Here is a 21,003-nt window from a genome sequence, read left to right as displayed (position 1 = left end):
GTTTTGTTAATGCCTTCTGCTGTCACCAATGATCGAAAGACACTGAATCAAAACATCCTTTCTATGAAGCGCGACTTTTGTTTCGCAAATAAATCATGAAGCTTTCATGTCACATTTATGAAGCCTTTAATAAATGATACGCACAGGTTTATAGCCCTTCGCTGACATGAAGCTGCATTGTAGAACTAAAGACTTGTAGTAGTACAGTTGTATTCTTTTTCTGGAAGAAAATAAATTGTGTTGATGGTAATGCATTTGCAATGGAAGTCAGTGGGTTAGCCGTTGTGGGACTAGCATTGTAAGTGCATTTCTGTCAACATAGTTTTCTGTATGTATATTCCAATACAGACATGTGCAAAACAGGTATAAAATACAAACATAATATGTAATAACTGACATTATAAAGCAACAATTGCCTTCCAAAGTATAGCAACATTACTGTCACTTTTTAGACCATTTACTATGTTTCTCCCATGGAGTATTGAAAAAAGATATCTCACATTTTGAGTTGACATCTTGCGATTCTGACTTTTTTTATGCAAGATTGTGAGTTTTACACACACACTTCTGACTTTACAATTACAAGTTTATATATCACAGCTTAGACTTTCTCAGAATTGTACATTTAAAACATTTATTTCCTCAAATTCAGGGTTTATAACTCTCATTTTGAGTTAACTTCTCACTTTTTCTCAATTTCTTTTCTCAGTAGTTTGAAACATAATTCTGACTATTTCTCGCAGTTATGATTTTATATCTCACAATTTGGACTTTTTTTCTCAAAATTGCAAGTTTAAAACACAATTCTGACTTAATTTCTTGCAAATTACGAGTTTATATCTCACAATTCAGATTTTCTCAGAATTGTACGTTTATAACACACAATTCTCACTTTATTTCTCACAAGTTTATACCTCGCAATTTTGAGTTAACATCTCTTAATTCAGACTTTTTGCGTTAACAATTTGAATTCCAAATTTCTAACACACAGTTCTGACTTATTTCTCGCAATTACGAGTTTATGTACTGTATCACAGTTTTTGAGTTGACATCTCACAATTTTTAACTCAGAATTGTGTTTAAAATACACAATTCTGACTTATCATAAGTATCTCAGAATTTTGAGTTTACATCTCGCAATTCTGACATTTTTTCCTCAAGGTTGTGAGTTTTAAACACATAATTCATTCTGACTTTACTGTATATCTCACAATTCAGACTTTCTTACGCAGAATTGTATATAACAATTGTTGTATACAGTTCTTTCAGAATAGTTTATTACACACAATTCTGACTTTATTATCGCAATTCTGAGTTTATATAGATCGCAATTTGGAGTTTGTATCTCCCAACTCTGACTTTTTTCTCAGTTTACCTCTCTTCTAAAGTGTGCCTAATTCTGCAGATAAAAGGAACTGCCTCCATCACAAAATGAAAATTTTTTTTAAGAAATGGTACATTTCATATCATATTAATAAAGCTCAAAATCACATTTAATAGCACTCAGTGAATTGGTTGTTTATTATTTTCATTAGCGTTTTTTCCTGTTTAGTTTTTGCGGTCCTAGGCTAAAACAGATGCTATCAGTAGAGGTTAACTGGTACTTGGCCTGGAATGTTTTTTGAACAGCTGACCTCAAATTTTCTACATTATATATTGCATTTCACTTAATGAGAATCTAAAGTGCTTTAATTTGTCAGTTGACTGCGGAGTCCTTCTACTGCAAATACCCATCAGTCAACCAATTAATCAGGAGTGCTGCATTTGCATTCAGTTAAATAAACTCCACCGCTGTTTCCATTCAGACACGTTTCTTATAAGACTGTTAACATTCAAGGGTTCCTGTCCACACCGTGTCTTGTTTTCGGGGAGATAAGTGCTTTTCTCTTTTCATTTCATGTTTGAATGTAAGTACAGGTCTGAGAGAAGTAGATAAGTGTGTTCTTCTAATGCTTATGAGGGATGTATGTGGGAGAAGAAGTCCAGTTCAGATATACTATATAGGGAGGTACAGAAATATCTATATATAAACAAGTGGGCTACCCGTGAAAGCAATCATACATGTGCACGAGAGATTTTGTGGGTGTCTGGAAGAGACTCGAAAAAAAGCTCTGTGGAATTTCTAAGTTTTAATCCAAAATTCAGTGTGTTGTAGTTTGTTATTATTAGTTTAACAGCACATACCTAACTTTAGGTTTGTGGCTCTTTTAATATCTTAATCATTCTGTTAGAAGTCAAACTTGATTGATGGCATGAAAGTCAAAGGTCCATGATGCCTATTGATTTCAAATACATGTCAACATGGAGTCAAAAAGGACCCAGTTTCCTTTCTTAATGCATGTTTCTGTTCTTATCGTGAATGTTTCATCAGTCAAAATGTCATAACTTGCTCCACATCTTTCTGAAAATGTTTTTGCATTCAGTCCTGGCTCCATTCTGATATGTAACACGTACTTTTTAAGATCCAGTCAATTCCTGATGTATGATGGAAGTGTTTTTTTGATGAATATTCTGTTTTCACTTGGAAATAGAAAGAAACCTATGACTGTAATTTCCTAGAATTGTGAGTTTGTAACACTCTTGCGTTTACACTGATAACCAATTGACCTTTTTCAAAGCCTCGCTTTCTTGGTTTCTCTTGCTAATGCAGGAAAGCTTTGCAGAACATCCCATAAGAATGAACTGGAGATTTATGTGAACAATGTGATTTACTGTATATGAAAAATGTGCTCATAAAGTGGTCAAATTTGATCTGACATTATTCTTATGAGGCCTGGAATGAATTGAGACATTGCATTTTTATGTGCCGTTTTTCTTGAAAGAAGCTGTTAAATTTTGTAGTTACATAATTAAATCTGGAGACTGTGAAGCAAACATTTCACACAGCCAGCTGAAATGAGAAAAAAAAATTGAAAATGATTACAAGTGACAATATTGTTTGTTTTTGTTTTTTAATCCTTTTTAATCCTTTTTAAGTGTTACTATAAGTGACAATGCTTTGGATATTTTACATAAACTAATATTTATTTTTATCTGAACACACCAATATTCCATAGACTTGCATTTAAAAAACTCCAAAACTGGAGGGCGGTAACTCCAAAAACAAAATAGAGGTGACAACAGCCAAGTTAGGATTGGTCAGTACTGTTTTAAGCACATCTGTACCCATATCGGTGTATATATATATACTGATTTGGCTTTCTAAAATGTGCCAACACAGTATAAGTGCTTTTTTTCCCCTAGAAAGGTCACCTTGACAGCTATAATTGTCAACACCTTTAACATCTTATTGGTATAATTCAGTTTTTGTGTCCATAGGCAAATGGCTCTTGGTAATGGGACCTCGTCCCATGATGCCTTAGGGGTTGATTGCTGAAAATGTAGATGGTTGATGTATTATGTTAATGCATCTATAAATGTCCTCCCTAGTTTCTCATATTAAAAACTTAGTAATGTCCTCCAGGTCCTGCAGTGACATTGTAACGAGCAAAACCATCTTGACTCACCATAAACTGCTGAAGAAAAAGAGGGTAGAACAGTTTGTGCTTGTACACAGCGTTTATATTTCCATCAATAATTAATTTGCTCAAATCATATTGTAATATTAATGCTCAGATTTATGGCCAGATTGGAGTTGACTCGAGTTCACTTGTGTAACGTCTGTGTGTTCTCGGTATGTCTGTGCTCTGAACACTTGTCAAATCTGAAACTTTCATTGGGAACTTCAGCTTCACAGACTCGTGTTCCTAGTTTCTTGCCTAGTTTAAGCCTAGTGTAGTTTTCTTTTGAAGTTGATCTTTGTCTGGGTTCAGGCTTACAGCTCTGGAAACTTCCTAGCCCCAGGTGACGTTAGATGCCATCGAGACTAGAGAGGCTGACTTTATCCTGCAAATCTCTCCTGACAGTGTCCTGGTCTTGTGTTTTGTGATTGGTGTCGGCAAACTGAACCCAAGAAGGATTGGATTACACCACAGGATATCTTAACTGTGCACTCTGCAGGCCAGTATATAAAATCACAAATACAGCACGTTACAAAAGTTGATTTGGGATTCAAAATTATCCACAATTATAATAATAGTAATATTAATAATAATGCTTCTGTTTTGTATTTTTCAAATTGATTTCTTTTCTTTACACATTATTTGAAATTAGAAATAACAAATATTATAGTTAATATTATGGTTAGTGACCTTAAATCAAATATTCACATCTTAAATATTTTATTATTAGTGCTTCTGTTTTGCATTTTCAAAAAAAATTAATTGAACATTTTTTTATTACACATGATTTGCAAAAAAAGTAATTGATTAGTTACAGTAAATCAAATATTCACATCTTCATCATCATTTTATATTGTTATTGTTTATAATAATAATAGTAATAGTAATACTTTTTTTCAAATGCACTTTTTAAAACTACGCATTTGTAGAAGAAATTAATAGAAAAACATTAACTAATTAATTACTTCATTGATCAATGTCCTACAATTATTTTAATATTTACATATTAAATATATTTATTCAGTTTACTATTATTATTGTTATTAATGCTTCTGTTTTGCATTTTCAATTTTTTTTTAATTCAACATTTTTTTAATTACGATTAGCAAAAAAAGTAATTGATTAGTTACAGTCAATCAAATATTCATATCTTCATCATCATTTTATATTATTATTGCTGTTTATAATAATAATAATAATAATAATAATAATAATAATAATGCTTCTGTTTTACATTTTTCAAATTGAATGCAAAATAGAAGCATTTTCACTAGTGCTTTAGTGAGATATTTAGAGATGTATATACACAAAATACTATTTTGTTTAATGAAAGATCTGGGACCATGATATGCAATGGTATTACTGCTGATACCATCACTGTTCCATGAACCATGATATTGTCATATTACATTTTTATGAAGAATATTATCTCATGCGGTCAGTTTTTTTTTTTTGCTTTGACTTGCACCTTGTACCAACAGAATAAATTCTAGATGAACATGACTATACTGCTTTAAAAAAAAAAGCAATGCAAACACGTGGTGTCAATCCTCTATCACACTGATGGACTGACACATGAAGGCTTAAGCCATCTGTACATCAGCACTCCCACACATCAACTCTTCATCACTGCTTTAGAACAGAATTACTCAGCCATATCTGTCACTCTGTATCTCAGTGTGATTTTAAGCGTGAAATTCTCTCAGTCTTCCTTTGTTGTTATAGTTTGCTCATAGATGATGGAGTTTGTTCTGTTCAGAGCTGTTGTGCTCAAAATGTAGCTGCACCGTGTAATCGCTGGCCTTTTTCATCGCAGTCCTTTACGTGTACAATCAAATCACACAGGCCTGCTCACAAATCCTTGTCCAAATGAAAGTGCAAAAATCTGCCCACATTAAATCATACAGCGTTTCTTCTTTAAGTAGGGTAGATCTGTTCATATATTGGAGCAGCTTTGTAACATGAGTACACATAAAATGAAGTGTGAGCTTGTTTTTATTGGGAAGTGGAGTGATGTATAGTGTTATTATGTGAAAGGATGCATGAAGCAGATCTGTGTTATGACTATGATACCTTGGAAGACATGACCTAAGTCGTTGTTTACATTATGAAGTTGATTTTGCTCAGCTGAACTGAATTTGGGTGAGATGCTTTACGAACGTCTATTCCTTGTGTCTGTTGTCAAGGCTAATGGTCTTTAGTTACAGAGAGTTTGGCAGCTTGAGTCAGTCAGGCAGTGGATCCTATCACTGAAACACGGTGAGTTTGGCTAATGGCACTGCACAGTAATAGTCGTTTTAAATTCCAGCATGAAATATTTAAACAATGTCCATCAGCCATTGTTTGTTCAATCTTCTTGTTGAAAGCCTTTACTTTTCAGACCCTTAAAATGTCATCAATAATTTAAGTGGTTATACGGTGCATAAATATCCGCCTTCGTTTTTCTTTTCATTTCTGAAGGACATCAGAAAAATGAATGAAGTAAAAAAAAAATCTTTTTTTCTTTCTGCATAGAAAATGATTTATGGGAAACAGCAGTGCAAACAATGTTTTCTCTACATGAAAAACACAAAACTAATGTTGCATTCAAATTAAGTTGGAAAGATCATATTTACGAGATTATTTGTTGTCTCAATTTACAGTAAATTCACTAAAATTAATGATTTTCTTTTATTTCCTATAAAACTAACATGTACAAAAAAAACTAAAACAATTAAAAACTAAATAAATTATTAGATGAAAAACTTTGAAATTAAATGAAAATTAGAAATGTTGCCTTGTTAACTAAATGAAATAAGTTTAAGTTAAAGCACTAAAATTCATAACTGGAAATAAAGAAACTTTGGTAAAATATGCTGTAAATTCACTGAAAGTACTTAAATGCACTTTAATAATTTTAAGTCGAATTGTCCAATTTTTTCATTCATTCATTTATCTGTCAACTTTATACATTCTAATTATAATAACATTTACAAAATTATAATAACTCCTCCACTCATATGCAGCTTTAGGTGAAGGTAAAAACACTACCATCTGTTTTGAAGGAACTCATATGACACTGTTAATCAGTCTTGATTGAATCGACATTTAAATGCAAGAGATTTATCATATCAGCTTTTGCCTGCAGCTTTCAAGGTTCCCTGCATGATTCAGTCAGTGACTCTTAGTGTGAAGCCAATGAGTGAAAGGACACTGGATGTGTTTTGGTCAGGTATTGTCCCAATACTTATTGTCAGGGAATAGGTCTCTTTTTATGCAGTAACATGAACTGTAAATGGGATTCACAGCGCAAATCAAGGCAGTAAGGAAGGTATTGATAATTCACTAAACATATCATTTGTCATGGTAAGAGCTCTGGCTGTCAGGTTTTGGTTTTTGATTTATTTATTTATTTATTTTTTGTTGACGAAAACAAGCTATCTTGTCAGATCATAAGCTGTGGCTCCTAGACATAATTTTCCCTCTGAACTGATTGTTTTTATTGGGTTATTGTAGTGTTGTTGCAGACGTCTGTGTCCGAACATGCCCATCTTTTTCATTTCATTTTTCATTTCACGCCCCATACAGTCATTTGTAGTTTAATTAAATTTTTTATATAAAAAGGGGATTCAATCGTCATTAAACAAAGATGAAACACCTGTTCATTGCCTATGCCAAGAAAACTTGTTAGCTTGGTTGAATACTAATACAGTAGCTGCTTGTCGCTAGGCTCTCGGTAACCTCCCCCTGAACTGTGCTCATTTTTTCTCTAATCTTGGCGTCTCACATTGACTCACTGCTGTAATCACCTCGTTCAGAATGATGATGCTGCTTGAACGGGTCGGCTTACAGGGTCATTAGAACCAGGTAAATTATTCATTACAAAATGTGCCATTAAAGTGGAGCGTTAAGCAAAGGGTTTCCAGCCCTGCAAAGAGGCACAGTCTTATTTCCTTCCTAATGAAATCTGACTTTTACAGTCCAAGTCAAATGTTGAGGTCTAATGTAGACTTATTTATTTCCTTATTTATTTATGGAAATTTAACTGTATTAATTAATCAAATAATTGCATATTATTGTTTATTGTAATATTTATATTGATATAGATATATTGATGCTATGACACAAACCCATAACAGAAGCCTTGTAATGGAGTTGCATAGTAATCAAACCAGGTGGAGCTTGAAATTGATGTATCAAGTTCACCATATTAGCGATTTAATAAAGTTATTTTCAGTCGCATGATCATGGCGTGACCATATGGAAAGAAGGACATAAACACTGTGATAAGATAATCGAGATTAATCAAGATTAATTGAACTAATGGTCCTGAAGATATAGCCCACTTGTTCATTTTCTCAGTTGCTGAGCACATCACTTAATTAAGAGGAAATTCGTCTTCCTGTACACACACGGTGTGTCATATACCTTATATTACTTGCAACATTTTGTGGTTTGAAATTAATGGAGAGTGAATTGATTTTCTTGATGGGCCAAACGCTAGTCTGTAGTGTTCTTGTTTTTGATGAAAGCTGATGGTTGATTGAACAAGTCTCATGTTGCCCTCTTTAGATTTTTGTCTGCAGGAGGTGCTCTCTATCACCCTCTGTCACTTCATATCCATCTTTGCTAAAGCTGTTTTCAGTTTAACTTGAAAAGTCAGAATATCTAACTTGAGGACAGTTAATGATAAACTTTGACTTTGATTAAAATGCGCTAACGAGTCGAAGTTCTTACATGACACAGGCGAAAACAGTTTTTTTTTTTACTCATAATTTTGTGTCATCTTCCAAACATCGACAAGTGCCATTTTTTTGTATAGTTAATGTGAATTATGTCAGATGTTTATTTAAAGGGGTCATATGATGCGATTTCAAGTTTTCCTTTCTCTTTGGTGTGTTACAAGCTGTTTGTGAATAGATAAAATCCCTGAAGTTGCAAAGACTAAAGTCTCAAACCAAAAGAGATATTCTTTATAAAAGTTAAGACTCGTTCAAAAACGCCTCATTTAAACACGCCCCCCACATGTCTACATCACTGTGTGGGAAGATTTGCATAACACCACCCAAATGTTCATGCAAAGATAGAAGGTGTAACTTTTATTGTCGCTGTAGTATTGCTGTTGCCGCCACTATGTTGTGGAGATGCTGTGTGTTTCGTTGTGAAAGCAAAACTACTTTTTTTGGCCTTCCAAAAGAGGACACAACTAGAAATCAGTGGTTAAGTTTTATTTACAACACTGTTCCAGAACAGTTCAACTCAAATATTCAGATGTGAGCAACACATTTTAACAAGAACGAGGATTGTTTCCTGGGAGAGTAGCCTACAATGCCGGTGTTCTGACAAATAATGCTGACTCACAGCCTGTAAGTATGCTTTCATATTTAAAGGATTTGTCACTGATGATTCAAACATGAGTTTTGAGCAGTGTAGAGTAGCGCTTGTATTTTTTCATTCCCACCACCACAAATGCAGACATGGTTTTATGTTTATGCGGTGCAATGCAACGCAATGCATAAAAAAACAGTATAAGTCATTATAATCAGTAATTATGTCCCCACTGGAAGCAAAATTGCCTTGTTTTTTAATGGGTTTTATTGTTTTTGTCTCGTCACGCTGGGACATGGCATCACAGTATGGTAAGGGGTGCAACTTTTCAGTCACACGCTTGAGGTATTCGGCCAATCACAACGAACTGGATAGTTGGCCAATCACAGCACACCTCGCTTTTCAGACTGATGAGCTGTGTAAAAAGTACGCGTTACAGAAAGGCAGGGCATAGAGGAGAAACAATAATGTACAGTATGTGGAAAATAATGTTTTTTGAACCTTAAACAGTATAAACACATTTTATTACACCAAATACACAAAATAATGTTCTATTTTTAGCAACATCATATGGTCCTTTTAAATAATGGGGATTCAGATCCAGTTCTAACTGTAGTTTGAGCATGTGTACAGTCTGAAATAATTTTAATATTTCTTAAAATATTCAAAATATTCTTAACAATAGTAAAAATGTATACAAATGGTTTTAATCGTTTTTGTATTTAACGTTACAAAGAAATATTATGGCACATGTCACTTTGCATCGATTTGTATCATGAAAATCGCTATAAAAATAAACTTGAATTGAATTTAATTTAATTAGTTTAGCTCCTGTGTAGGTGACAAATGGCCTAACTCTAAAAGCCCCTTTGTTTGGTGCTAAAACCCCCTGTGATATATGAGCATGCAAGTCTGATAAATCCCCCACATCATTTGTTCTGTGATGGCAATTCATCACCTGTGGGAGTTTAGCGTTGGAATTCCTATTGGATTTTTAGTGAAAAAGAAGATAATGTGACTTAAAGTCAATGAGTTCTGTGAATTTTTTTCTTCCCCAAGCCCCACCTTCACACTGTAAAACTCCACCTCCTCATTTTCCTCTTTTTTCTCATATTCCAACTCCCCAGGCACATACAAATTTTCGGGCAGCCTGTTTTGTTGTGTTTCTGTAAATATAAAAAAGGTTATTTTTATCTGATATTTAGACTTTGGTTAAAATACACGTTTGTTTGTTTGTTTGTTTGTTTGTTTGTTTGTTTGTTTGTTTGTTTGTTTGTTTGTTTGTTTTTTGCCACATTAAAAAGGTTTTCAAGCTAATGATGCACCCGCATATCTACTTCATGAAACTGTGACTTCACATTTTTCTTTTCATCTTGTGCATCTCTTCTGTTTCTTTTACGTTTATGGCTTTTCAGTTGACAGTTTAATTAGTCAATTGAAGGCATTTTAAGAGTAAAACACTTGCAATGAAAACAAGTTGTCATTTTCTGTATAAATGTATCTTATCACAAAGTGTCGTACATGTGTACAGTTATGATTTATTCTACAAGGGTAGTCCATCATAAACTTGACATTGTTTATTTTACCAATGACACAGCACAAGTAGTGTTGCTACAAGCCCACAATAAAAAGACTCGGCCACTGATGCTTTGCGCTCTTAATAAATAGTCAGGCCCAACCTTTCATGTGCTGTTCTTTGATCCCGCATGAAATAACGATTCTCTTCATGCTCCCCAGTGAAGTGTGACATTTAAACAATAAGTGACTTTTTGGCAATCAATGTCAGATTTAGCAAGAAATGTCTTGGACCACAAACCACACAGAATCCATTTCATAATGATCCAGAGGTGTGAGTCGGTATAAGATTGAGAGAGTTATTAGAGACACATAGTCTAATGTCCACTGCATCACAAACTGTTGCTCTTCTCTCAAATGGAGTTTTTTGTCAAGTCTGTTTCTGAATCATTGGCTTTAGCCCTTGACCCCCATATTGGTTTAATGTGTGAGGGTAATATCTCAGACTGCTGATTTCGTAATTTCCTGTAAAGGTGATCACTCCTCCACAACATGCAAATGAATGAACAGAATACTGCGGACACGATCAGGAGCAGCGCAGTGATGGCGATTATCAATCTGTCACTGATACTATCATCGGTTTTTCCTATTAAAACCTCAGTGGTGCTGACATTTATGCAGTTTTTCAAATGTCTACTTTGCAGGTCTGTAATTTCCACACACACCTCGTACTGCATGAGTGGCTGCAAGTGTGTGAGGTTGAACGTTTTTACATCTGACAACACATGGGCGGTAAACTGCAAGGAGGGCTGCTGTGATGTTGTTGACCACTTAATATTCGACACAAGACTGCCCTTGGGTGGCACCCAAGAAATCCTCACCAAATGTGGCTCAATCCCTTTGACTTGGATGTGCAAGGATTCATTTGCCGGCAGTGGGTAGTACCCATTTACTACAACTGAGACAGATCTCATGTCTGCACCTATGAGATTGTGGGCCACGCAGGTGTACTGCCCAGCCTCATTCTCTGTGATGCCGTAAATATCAAACGTTCCCTCAGGATGCAGGTGATACTTCTTGGTAACCATTTGAGGCAAGATCTTCTCGCCTGAAGGTGTGACCCAGTAGATCTCAGGTTCAGGATCGCCAAATGCCCTGCAGTGTAGAGAGACCGAATTCCCAGCACCCACATTGACCTGATCAGGAAGGCTTTCAGGAGATATTAGTGGTAGGCAGATATCCGCCATTTCACGGAAGTGCACATGCCTGACAAGACGACCTTCAAACTCTGAGGGCCCCGCGCATAAGAGGGCATCCGGTTCCATGAAGCGGACCGTGGTCTTGTTCATATTGATCCAGCGGATGACACAGTCACAGTAAATGGGGTTGGAGTGCATGCTCACCTCCTGAAGGTTAGGCAAGGATTCTACCATGACATGATGAAGAGCCCGGAGCGCATTGCTATTCAACATCAAGGACTCGAGACTGGGGAGTTTGGAGAATGCATTCGGGTGGATGTAGGAAAGTCGGGGGTTGTTCGTTGCTTCGATTTTGGTCAGCTCTGGTAGGTTATGCACAGCAAAACTGTCGATGGAAACTAACTCTGGCATACTGTTAATACCAAGTTCTTTCAAATGGATCATGTCCACAAAGTCACCCCTTTGGATCCTCTCTATGGGATTCTTGTTAAGGTCCAGAAACTTGAGGTTCCGCACTTGTCTGAGAGCAGCTTGAGGTACTTTTGGGAACATATTATCATAGAATGACACGCTTTCCAGCTTATCGAGTCCAAACAGGGCACTGTCAGGGATTTCAGTAAGGTTCATTCTGGTTAGCACAAGACTGCGGAGATTGATTAGGGGCTTGAAATTCATGTCTTGTATTCTGGCAATTGGATTCTCTCCTATCATCAAGATTTCCAGCTGGAAAAGATCCTGGAACCACTCTGTTCTTATGGCCCTCAGCTGGTTTGAATTAAGATGGAGCCTCAAGAGCTTGTTAAGCCCTCGGAAAGCCTCTGCACTGATCAAGGAGAGAAGGTTATGGTTAACATATAGCTCCTGTAAGTTTGGGAAGTTTGCAAGGCAGTTATCATGAAGGCTGCTTAGCCAGTTCTCCTCTAGATGCAAAGACAGAAGTTGTGGAAGGTGACCTAGATAGACATCACTCAATGAGGATATGTTGTTTCGAGATAGGTCTACCTCTGTTAGGTTTACCAGATAGTCCAAGGGACTTTCAATCTTTACGATGCTGTTGGCCTGTGATAGAACTACTTGTGTGTCTGAGGGCAGCCTCTCAGGCAGAGACAGAAGTCCTAGATCATTACAATCCACAGTCGGAGCTGCATTATACATGGATGAGGGAGAGAACCAGGGTCGGACTTCACATTTGCACAGCTTGAGGCACACAACCCTCCACTCGGAGGCCTGAACTGAGTTAGTCAGCACAAGTCCTGCCAGCAAACAGACTGCAAACAACAAATCATTCATCTTGGTCCTCCTCTCTTCAGCTTGTAATTGGTCCTTATGGGGTCTGATGTTAGTGGCGTTAAATTCACAAACACAGAATCATTTGCTATGACAACAGGGTGTATTTCTGCTTATGGCAAGTACCCCAAAGCAGCAACTTCACCTGATGTCGTCCTTGGCAGAGAGTAGCAACCTTTCAATTTGCCCTGCTTTGGGTTGTCATGAAGGCTGCATATGTGAAGGTCAGCGTATCCTTAGGGGAACAGAAGCAGGGAAAGTGGAAATTTGCAGGGTGAGCTCAGGTTCCTGTGGGGGACGGACCACTTGTCTGCCATCGTTATTATGTTCAGTCAGTCACACTCGTCACTTCCCATCTGTGGAAAATAAGAGACAGGAGGGAGGTAATGAATACGGTGTCACATTACCTTCAAGAAGAGCCACAGTGGCATTTAGGAGCATGACAATATATTTAGGCCATATGAGTGAAGGTATTATTGCTTTTTCGTGTAATCAAATACATTATTGCTGGTTTGACCTCATATGCCTACCTTTCCCACATCTATCATGTGACCACTGGGACAGCTCTCGCAATATATATTTAAATGTCAAAGAGCTTTTATGTGCATGAGGGCAGGTGTTAAGAAAATTTGCATACATCACAACAATTCTCAGCCTGGGGTTAAGAGCATCAGTAGTTCCATCTTATTTCTGTCATAGATCATTTTGTAATTGTGAGATAATGAGCTTTATTTGGCGACTGACTGGCCAGACACTTAAATCTGTTGTAACATGCTTTCATTTCTATGCTATGATGCGCTGGGAATATAATCATTTACTTTAACCACATTTATATGAAAACCAATTTAACAACTGTGATTTCTGTGAACACATTTGTGTTTTGCATTTCTTTCAAATCTGTTATTCAAGCATTCTAAGGGCATTGCTAACATTGGTTTTTATTGTCTCATAAATAGACATTAAAGCCAGCTGAATGCACAGAGGGGCAATTATTTCACAATGAAGTGCTATCCCAAAGGGCTCAGTGATAACCACTGCATTTTGTCTCTCAGTGGCAGCTGCCCATGGGCACAGTAAGTTAATTAAGACGTTTTAAAATTTGTCTGTTAACTCAGACTCTGTGCTTTGTATCTATTGTATGGTTGACTAGAACTATATTTGAATGCATAACACAGTAAGCAGCTCTCTTGCATGAAATATTTGTTTGTGCAATTGCAGTGGCACGAGCGGTTGTTATCCCTCACCCATTAACTTGCTCTTTAACCTTTTATATAGTGACAAAATCTGATGTGGTCTGTGTTTTCAATTGCATTTAATATAAATCAGTTTTTAATCAAATTGATGGGGCGTCTTATAAATACAGCGCTCTCTTGGACAGATTGATAACTTGGTTACAAAATGGATTTGCTGTGCACTGTGAGGTTTGTGATAAGGTTTATGCTCAATGATATCGATTAATAGCCCTAATACAAAAATAAAATTTTCGATGCTTACACAGAAAATCTCAGTGTATATTTGCTACATCTTAGTCAATTTGTTGAAATTATGATTGGCTTGCAACCTTGAGAACAGAAAGCACAAAGCCGCCCGCCTGTGCTAGATGAAGCTGTCAGTATCACTATAGGAGCAGGTTTGCAAAAGAACTCCTGTAGGACAGTGTGCTTATGTTAGTGCGACTATGGCGCCGAGTCAACACAAGCAGGTGGGAGCATTTTTTCTTCTTTCTCCTTGCATAGCCAACTGTTTGGTCCTGTAGTCTGCTTTTTGCCGGGATTGTGCAAAGACCACCATTTATTCCAACGACCGTACAAATTATGAGGTTGTAAAATTATTTCAGAAGCTGCTTACTGTCTGATGTATGAGAATTAGGCAGTATGTTGCAGTGTTGAGGAGAGACTAACTAAAAGCAGTGGCTTTTCCAATAACAAGCAATTAGTATAATAGCAAAAAATCACTGTTTTCATGTTACATTGTATTGTGCAGTTTTACAGCTGAGTGAGATGAGTTCTCTCCAAGAATTTCCATGTCTCTTATATTTATAGACAATAAATCTGCATTGTTAATCCTTTTGAACTTTTATTTAAAAAATTCACAAAAATCTAACCTTTCATTGGAAAATAAAAATTTAAAATGGGGGGAAATATCATTATGAAATAAATGTTTTTCTCTAATACACGTTGGACACAATTAACGGTACCCTTTAAAACAATACTTTTTGAAACCTGCATTTGCCAAAATAGTATCGGAGATTTCTCCTATAATGCCTGATGAGGTTAGAGAACACCTGACAAGAGATCAGAGACCATTCCTTCATCCAGAATCTCTTCAGACCCTTCAGACTCACAGCTCCATGCTGGTGCTTCTCCTCTTTAGTTCAGCACTCATTTTCTATAAGGTGCAGGTCAGAGGACTGGAATGTTCATAAGAGAAGCTTGGTTTTGTGCCCAGTGACCCATTTTTGTGTTGTTTTTAAGGTTTGATTTTAGATTATTGTCCAGTTAGAAGATCCAAACATGGCCCATTATAAGATTTTTAACAGAGTCAGTCAATTTTAGATTTTTTATCTGTTGGTATTTGATAGAATCAAAGATGCCATGTGTCTAAACAAGATGTCCAGGACCTCCAGCAGAAATATACAGTAAGCCCACAACATTAAAAATACAGCAGTATATTTCATGGTGTACTTTTTATCCCTGTGTTCATCAAACACATCTTGTTGCTAAAAAGCAAATTTTTTAGTTACATCTGACCATAGAAGCCAGTCCTGTTTGAAGTTCCAGTCGTGTCTTACAACTGAATATGCTGGAGATTGTTTTTTTGGTGAAAGCATGTTCTTTTCTTGATTTTTTTCTTGAAGCCCTCCCAAACATCATGTGGTGATTTTTTAAAGATTTTCTGACCCTGAAACGCAACCTTTTTCTGCAATTCTCCAGCTGTGGTCCTTGAAGAATCTTTAGCCACTCAAACTCTCCTTCTCACCATTCATTAGGACGATATAGACACACGTCCTCGTCCAGGCAGATTCATAACATTTCCTGTTTATTGGAACTTTTTAATTATTGCCCTGATGGTGGAAATGGAAATGTTCACTGCTCTAGCTCTTTTCTTAAAGCCACTTTCTAATTTGTGAAGCTCAATTATGTTTTGCTGCACATTAGAAATATATTCTTTGGTTTTTCTCATTGTGATGGGTGATTAATTTGGAATTTGGCCACTGTTTTCCCTCCTATTTATATTTCTGTGAAACATTAAGCCATGGCTGGATAATTTCATGTTCATAATCACCCTGGTGTGCTCAAAATTGTGAATATGAATGGGAATATATTTCAGATATATTTTACTCATAAGAATTTCTAGGGGTACCAGTAATTGTGTCCAATGTGTATTTGAGAAAAATCATTTATTTCATAATGATATTTCCCCCAATTTTAAATTCTTATTTTCCAATAAAAGGTTAGATTTTTGTTTGTTTTTTTAAATAAAAGACCAAAAGGATTAACAATGCAGATTAATTTTCACAGCTGTCTTTGATCATATTTACCAAGGGTACCAACAATTCTGGCCATGTGTGTATATAAAATAAATATAATTAAATGTGTCAATTAAATAAATTCTTAAAAATGTATATTCTTAAAATATAAATGTATAAATTAAATAAATGTCTAAAATAAATATAATTAAATATCTTAATTAAATTTTGTTTGAATTTGTATACAAGTGTGCGTAGCAATTAAATATATTTCTAAATGTAAATGTCAAATAAATCCAATTCAAAATCTTTCTTAATATCAAATTGATGGAATTTTGACGTATATTAGTTTCATTCTGTGTGTGTGTGTGTTTGTGTGTGTGAGTAAAATTATTATAAATTATTAAAATATCTCATGTATATTAGTATATTCATCCATCATATATAAAACTGCTTGAAACTTTAATGTCTACACTTTGACTTTAACTGGCCAAATTTGTCTCTTATCATTTAAAAAAGCTTCAAAGGCTATTTTTCTCAAATAGCTGATTTATTTAACAGATAATGAACTGCCATTATCTGCAGAGAACATGCTCTTTGTTGCTATGACAAGCACAACATGGATGCACCGAGCTGAACATAAGTGTGAACAAGTAGTGATGCACACACAAGGACACACATCTCTATCTTTCCCCTTTCAGTCTATTTTCTGTTAAGAGCTTTGCTCTGAAGATGCCCACACACACTAATTTGATTTGTTCATGTACTGTATGTGTCCTTCTTAACTAAAAGAGTCTTCAGCTGCAGTTCATGAGTGTTGTGCTCACTTCATTATGTGAAACAGGGATTTGAAATAATAGAGAGTGCTTCTATAGCTGAATGGTTTTCAGTAGAATAAAATAATTGAGATTTCATGTAATCTTATTTTAAGACTAAATTCTGTAATAATTTAAAATAAAAAAAAATTTGTTTATTGAATTTTCTTCTGGAAATAGTAATATAAATCAAACAGCAACTGTGCAAATTTAGAACCCACCCCAACCCTGGTAGACTTAAAAATAAAAAAAAGTAATAATAATAACAATAAAATATATTTTTTATAAAGATTTTAGAAAAGCTGACACAACAAGCTGAATGCCATAAATTTACAGTTTTCACAGTAGATCCATGTATACGAGAAGTTGAGATAATGTCCAGTAACAACATGTTTTTAACTATATGTGTGTGTGTGTTTGTGTGTGTGTGTGTGTGTGTGTGTGTGTATATGGGCAGCTGAACTGTTCTGAAGCCAAAGCTGGGAGTAATGTTGGAAATTCCAAAGAAATACAGACAAGTGGAGTGATCACCCACAGTGAAATTTCCAAAATCCCACCATATTTTAAACATGAAGTATGTGGTGATTGGCTACCTGTCAAAGAAGTTGTGTGCGTTTAGCACCAAGTGCTTTTCTAGGCAAGTTTTCAGTGGAATTTTGTAATGTGTTTTGTCTGAACAGTACCAACAGCAGTTCCTCTGTCTGTCTGCATTAATCACAGCTTTTTGTTGACAACCGCTCCTTTCCTAGAGTCAAGAGTCCAACCACTTTAACTGAAATATTTATGGTTTGCCTCTTTTAGAGAAAGTACTCAAGTAACTAACACACATAGACACACACACACACACACACTCTCTTTTCCATCAACTCGTCTAATGCTACAGACACCACATAAAGTGGCCCTGCTGTGCTATGTTTTATTCACAAGGCTGGAATGAGTAGAAATCTTGCCATACTTCGGCAACAGGGCAGCGTTCCTAGCGAAGCATGTGCAGGGGACATCATGAATTGGAGGTGACACCTTGTCACATTACGATGGCATAACAGACTGCGAAACTCCTTCCCCTCTGGTTTGTGTTTAGGGAATGGAGTGGATCTGAGGGGACTGCTCAGGTTTTGTTTCATACTGCGTAGTGACTGAAAGCAAGAGCAAAATACATGTGCGGCGGGCAGAATACTTAAAACACAGCAGAGGCAAACTCTTTGTGATGGTTAAGTTAATGGATTAAACGTTTAGTCCTTGACCATGTGACCAGGACCACTTCTAGTTTGGCTTCAATAGCAGAAATATTAAGTGTTGGAACAAAGGGGCAGCGTTCGGCTGTTTTTCATTTCACCTTCTGCTTTGGTTTTAATTCATACACAGAGTCTGTAGCACAAAATTTTCTTTTGCTTTCATTATATATATACTGTACCTGGTTGAGATTCAGAAAATAAGAGTTTTTTCTATTCTGTTTTATGTATTCCATTATATTCTACTCAATTCTATTATTATTTTCTGCTCTTTTCTAATTCTGTTCTGCCATGTTCAGTTTTGTTCTGATCTGGGCTGCTTTTGTCATCGTAGAGATCACTGGTGGCAATGTTTCTATGATCTACTTAGGCTTACAATGCTTTGGGAAACACTGCCCTGGTCAGGTGTATTTGATTCTGTTCTATTATATTCTCTTATAAATTCTATAGTGTTTTATATTCATCACTCACCTATCTACTTCCCTCCCATCTATTTCTTCACTTCAGTGTTCATTTCTACTACTCTACTCTTTATTCTGTTCCATTTTGTTTATTCCATTCAATTCAGTTTTGTTTGCTTTATTCTGTTCTATTCTTTTGTTCAGAACTGTACAATATAATCAACTTTACTTCATGAGTTATGAGCCTGACTACATGATTGTGTTTTCTCCAGTGCGCTGTAATACATCAGCATTGTTTCCTATCACACTACATGGTGTCACTTCAAATGCCTGGGGTGAAGTATAATTAGCTAAGATACTATGCTGACACAAGCACGATCAGAGAGTGTGTGTGTGTGTTATATAGTCCTCCAGCTCTCACCTGCTCCACACTGCTGGTGAACACACCGTACGGCAGCAATTAATTACGCTTCAGCACTGCTGACAGAATCCCTATAGATATATCAGCTATTTCTGTCACATATTCTTCAGCCCTGTCTCAAGACATGTTAGCATTTTTCTTCTGTTGTCCTTATTGATTTCTCTCTCTCATCTCTACACTTCCATCTACACCTTGTTCATACACATGAGGCAGGAGCAAATACCATAAATCAGTGGTGCTTAGACCAAATAAGGTTCCTTGTCCTTTTTTATTTTACATTAACCTGCATTATTGCATTTTGATTCCAAACCAAAAACACAAACTTTATAACAGCATACCAGAAGAGAAACCAAATGTTTTTTAACATACAACTGTACTACTACAGTATAAGATCCCTAAGTGTCCTATTCCAGAACTACATGAACTATGCTAAGGAAACTCAAGTTCATAGCCGGTTTGTTTTATATTGCTGCATCACAACCTCTTTTACCATCTGACATAGGAAGCAAACATAACCTGTATTTAGTTTGTAGATGGCATGTTTTTATATTTTATGCTGAAGAATAACAGCACCGAATGACGTCTGTTAAAATGAGGTGCTATATGAGAAATATTTTTGTTAAATTTCACTGTAGCGATTGTAAGCACCTGTGACCATCACAAATTTTACACACAGTGATACAGCAAGATTTATAAGACCATTTTTTGACGGTTGATTGTGCATGAACAAATCTAATTGTCCAGAAATAAAGCTAAACATTTAAGATAATGTTTAAGTAACATCCAAATGAGTATCTGTAAGAATAATACAGTTTGGCTGAAAGTTGCTGCCTAAATCCTCAGTTTTCATAATGAAACATTTATTGTTCAGTACTGATAACTTTTACTAAGCTTTTTTTTTTTCAGAATATTAATACATTCTTAAACTTGTTACAGAATACACCTTATAATTGTATTACTCACACTAAAATCTAACTTTGGGAGTCATATATCAATAATTTCCTCTTGATCACTTTCATCACATTATTGGATTTAGAGTTATTCCTCCCCATACCTGTAGAGTCTCTGCGCGAGATTACGACATTTCTTACACTGATGCGCAGAGCCTTTCTAATCCAAAATATGATAATGATTAAAACGGATGCTTAAAATATATATACAGAAGTGATGCTAATACTCATTGAGCGCATACAGAGCCCTGGCACGCTATTAAATCCCCCATCACACAGGATGCTCATGAGTCAGGAGAGGGTGAGAGAGCCGCGCTTACCGGAGAGAATAAGATTCCTTGTTTGAAACGCATAATATATTCCTTTCCTCTCAATCGCGGGATCGAGCTCCAGCCTTATTATGGAGATTTTAGATCCAAGTGAATTTTAGCTTTATTTGAGATGTGGGAGATTTGGGGTCTCTCTCCATACGGTTGGTGTGGGAAAGATGCTGAGCGCACCGCGGACTGAGGACCGGAGAAGCGCGTATCCTTCCAGCTGTCTGTGCCGCGCTCCTAATGATACACACATGCTCGTGCGCGCACCCTCCACCTAGTCTCCCCGGGGACAGGCAAATTGCTGCCTGTAGTTCGTGCGTTTAGTGCAAGCTGATTGGTCGAGCAGAGCTGTCAGTCAGGTCAGGGCTCCCAAAAGGGGGCGGGGCTACTATATCGCTCGCTTTTACCATCTGTTCACTTAATTTAATACTCCCACTTTCTCTCTATCTTTGCCTTGTCAACATAATTTCTATTTGTAGTTTTCTGCGCTATAACTGATAAAGATGCGCAATTTCAATATATAAATGCTGTGGACCAGATCAGAGTAGTTTTGCTCAGATTTTACTTTGGACATTAATTGGTTCTGTATA

At 36.1% G+C, this 21,003-nt stretch overlaps 1 protein-coding gene across 1 annotated transcript; it reads right to left on the bottom strand.

The window, feature by feature from the left end:
* Positions 1 to 10,309: 10,309 nt before the first annotated feature.
* Positions 10,310 to 20,700, bottom strand: LOC109096657 (leucine-rich repeat neuronal protein 3-like). The gene is made up of 2 exons (XM_019110282.2): positions 20,417 to 20,700; positions 10,310 to 13,164 (listed from the first exon to the last, which is right to left on the bottom strand). Exon 2 carries the CDS (start codon positions 12,809 to 12,811, stop codon positions 10,736 to 10,738), a length of 2,076 nt encoding a protein of 691 aa, XP_018965827.2. The 5' UTR covers positions 12,812 to 13,164; positions 20,417 to 20,700; the 3' UTR covers positions 10,310 to 10,735.
* Positions 20,701 to 21,003: the final 303 nt, after the last annotated feature.

The sequence above is a fragment of the Cyprinus carpio genome, chromosome A25 (genome assembly GCF_018340385.1).
Source record: "Cyprinus carpio isolate SPL01 chromosome A25, ASM1834038v1, whole genome shotgun sequence".
Classification (NCBI taxonomy): Eukaryota; Metazoa; Chordata; class Actinopteri; order Cypriniformes; family Cyprinidae; genus Cyprinus; species Cyprinus carpio.
The sequence above is the reverse complement of the archived record's forward strand: the minus strand, read 5'-3'. Positions and strand labels throughout refer to the sequence as shown.

Excerpts from the sequence above, each read along its gene's own strand:
- LOC109096657 (XM_019110282.2), bottom strand. The coding sequence starts at position 12,811 with ATGAATGATTTGTTGTTTGCAGTCTGTTTGCTGGCAGGACTTGTGCTG.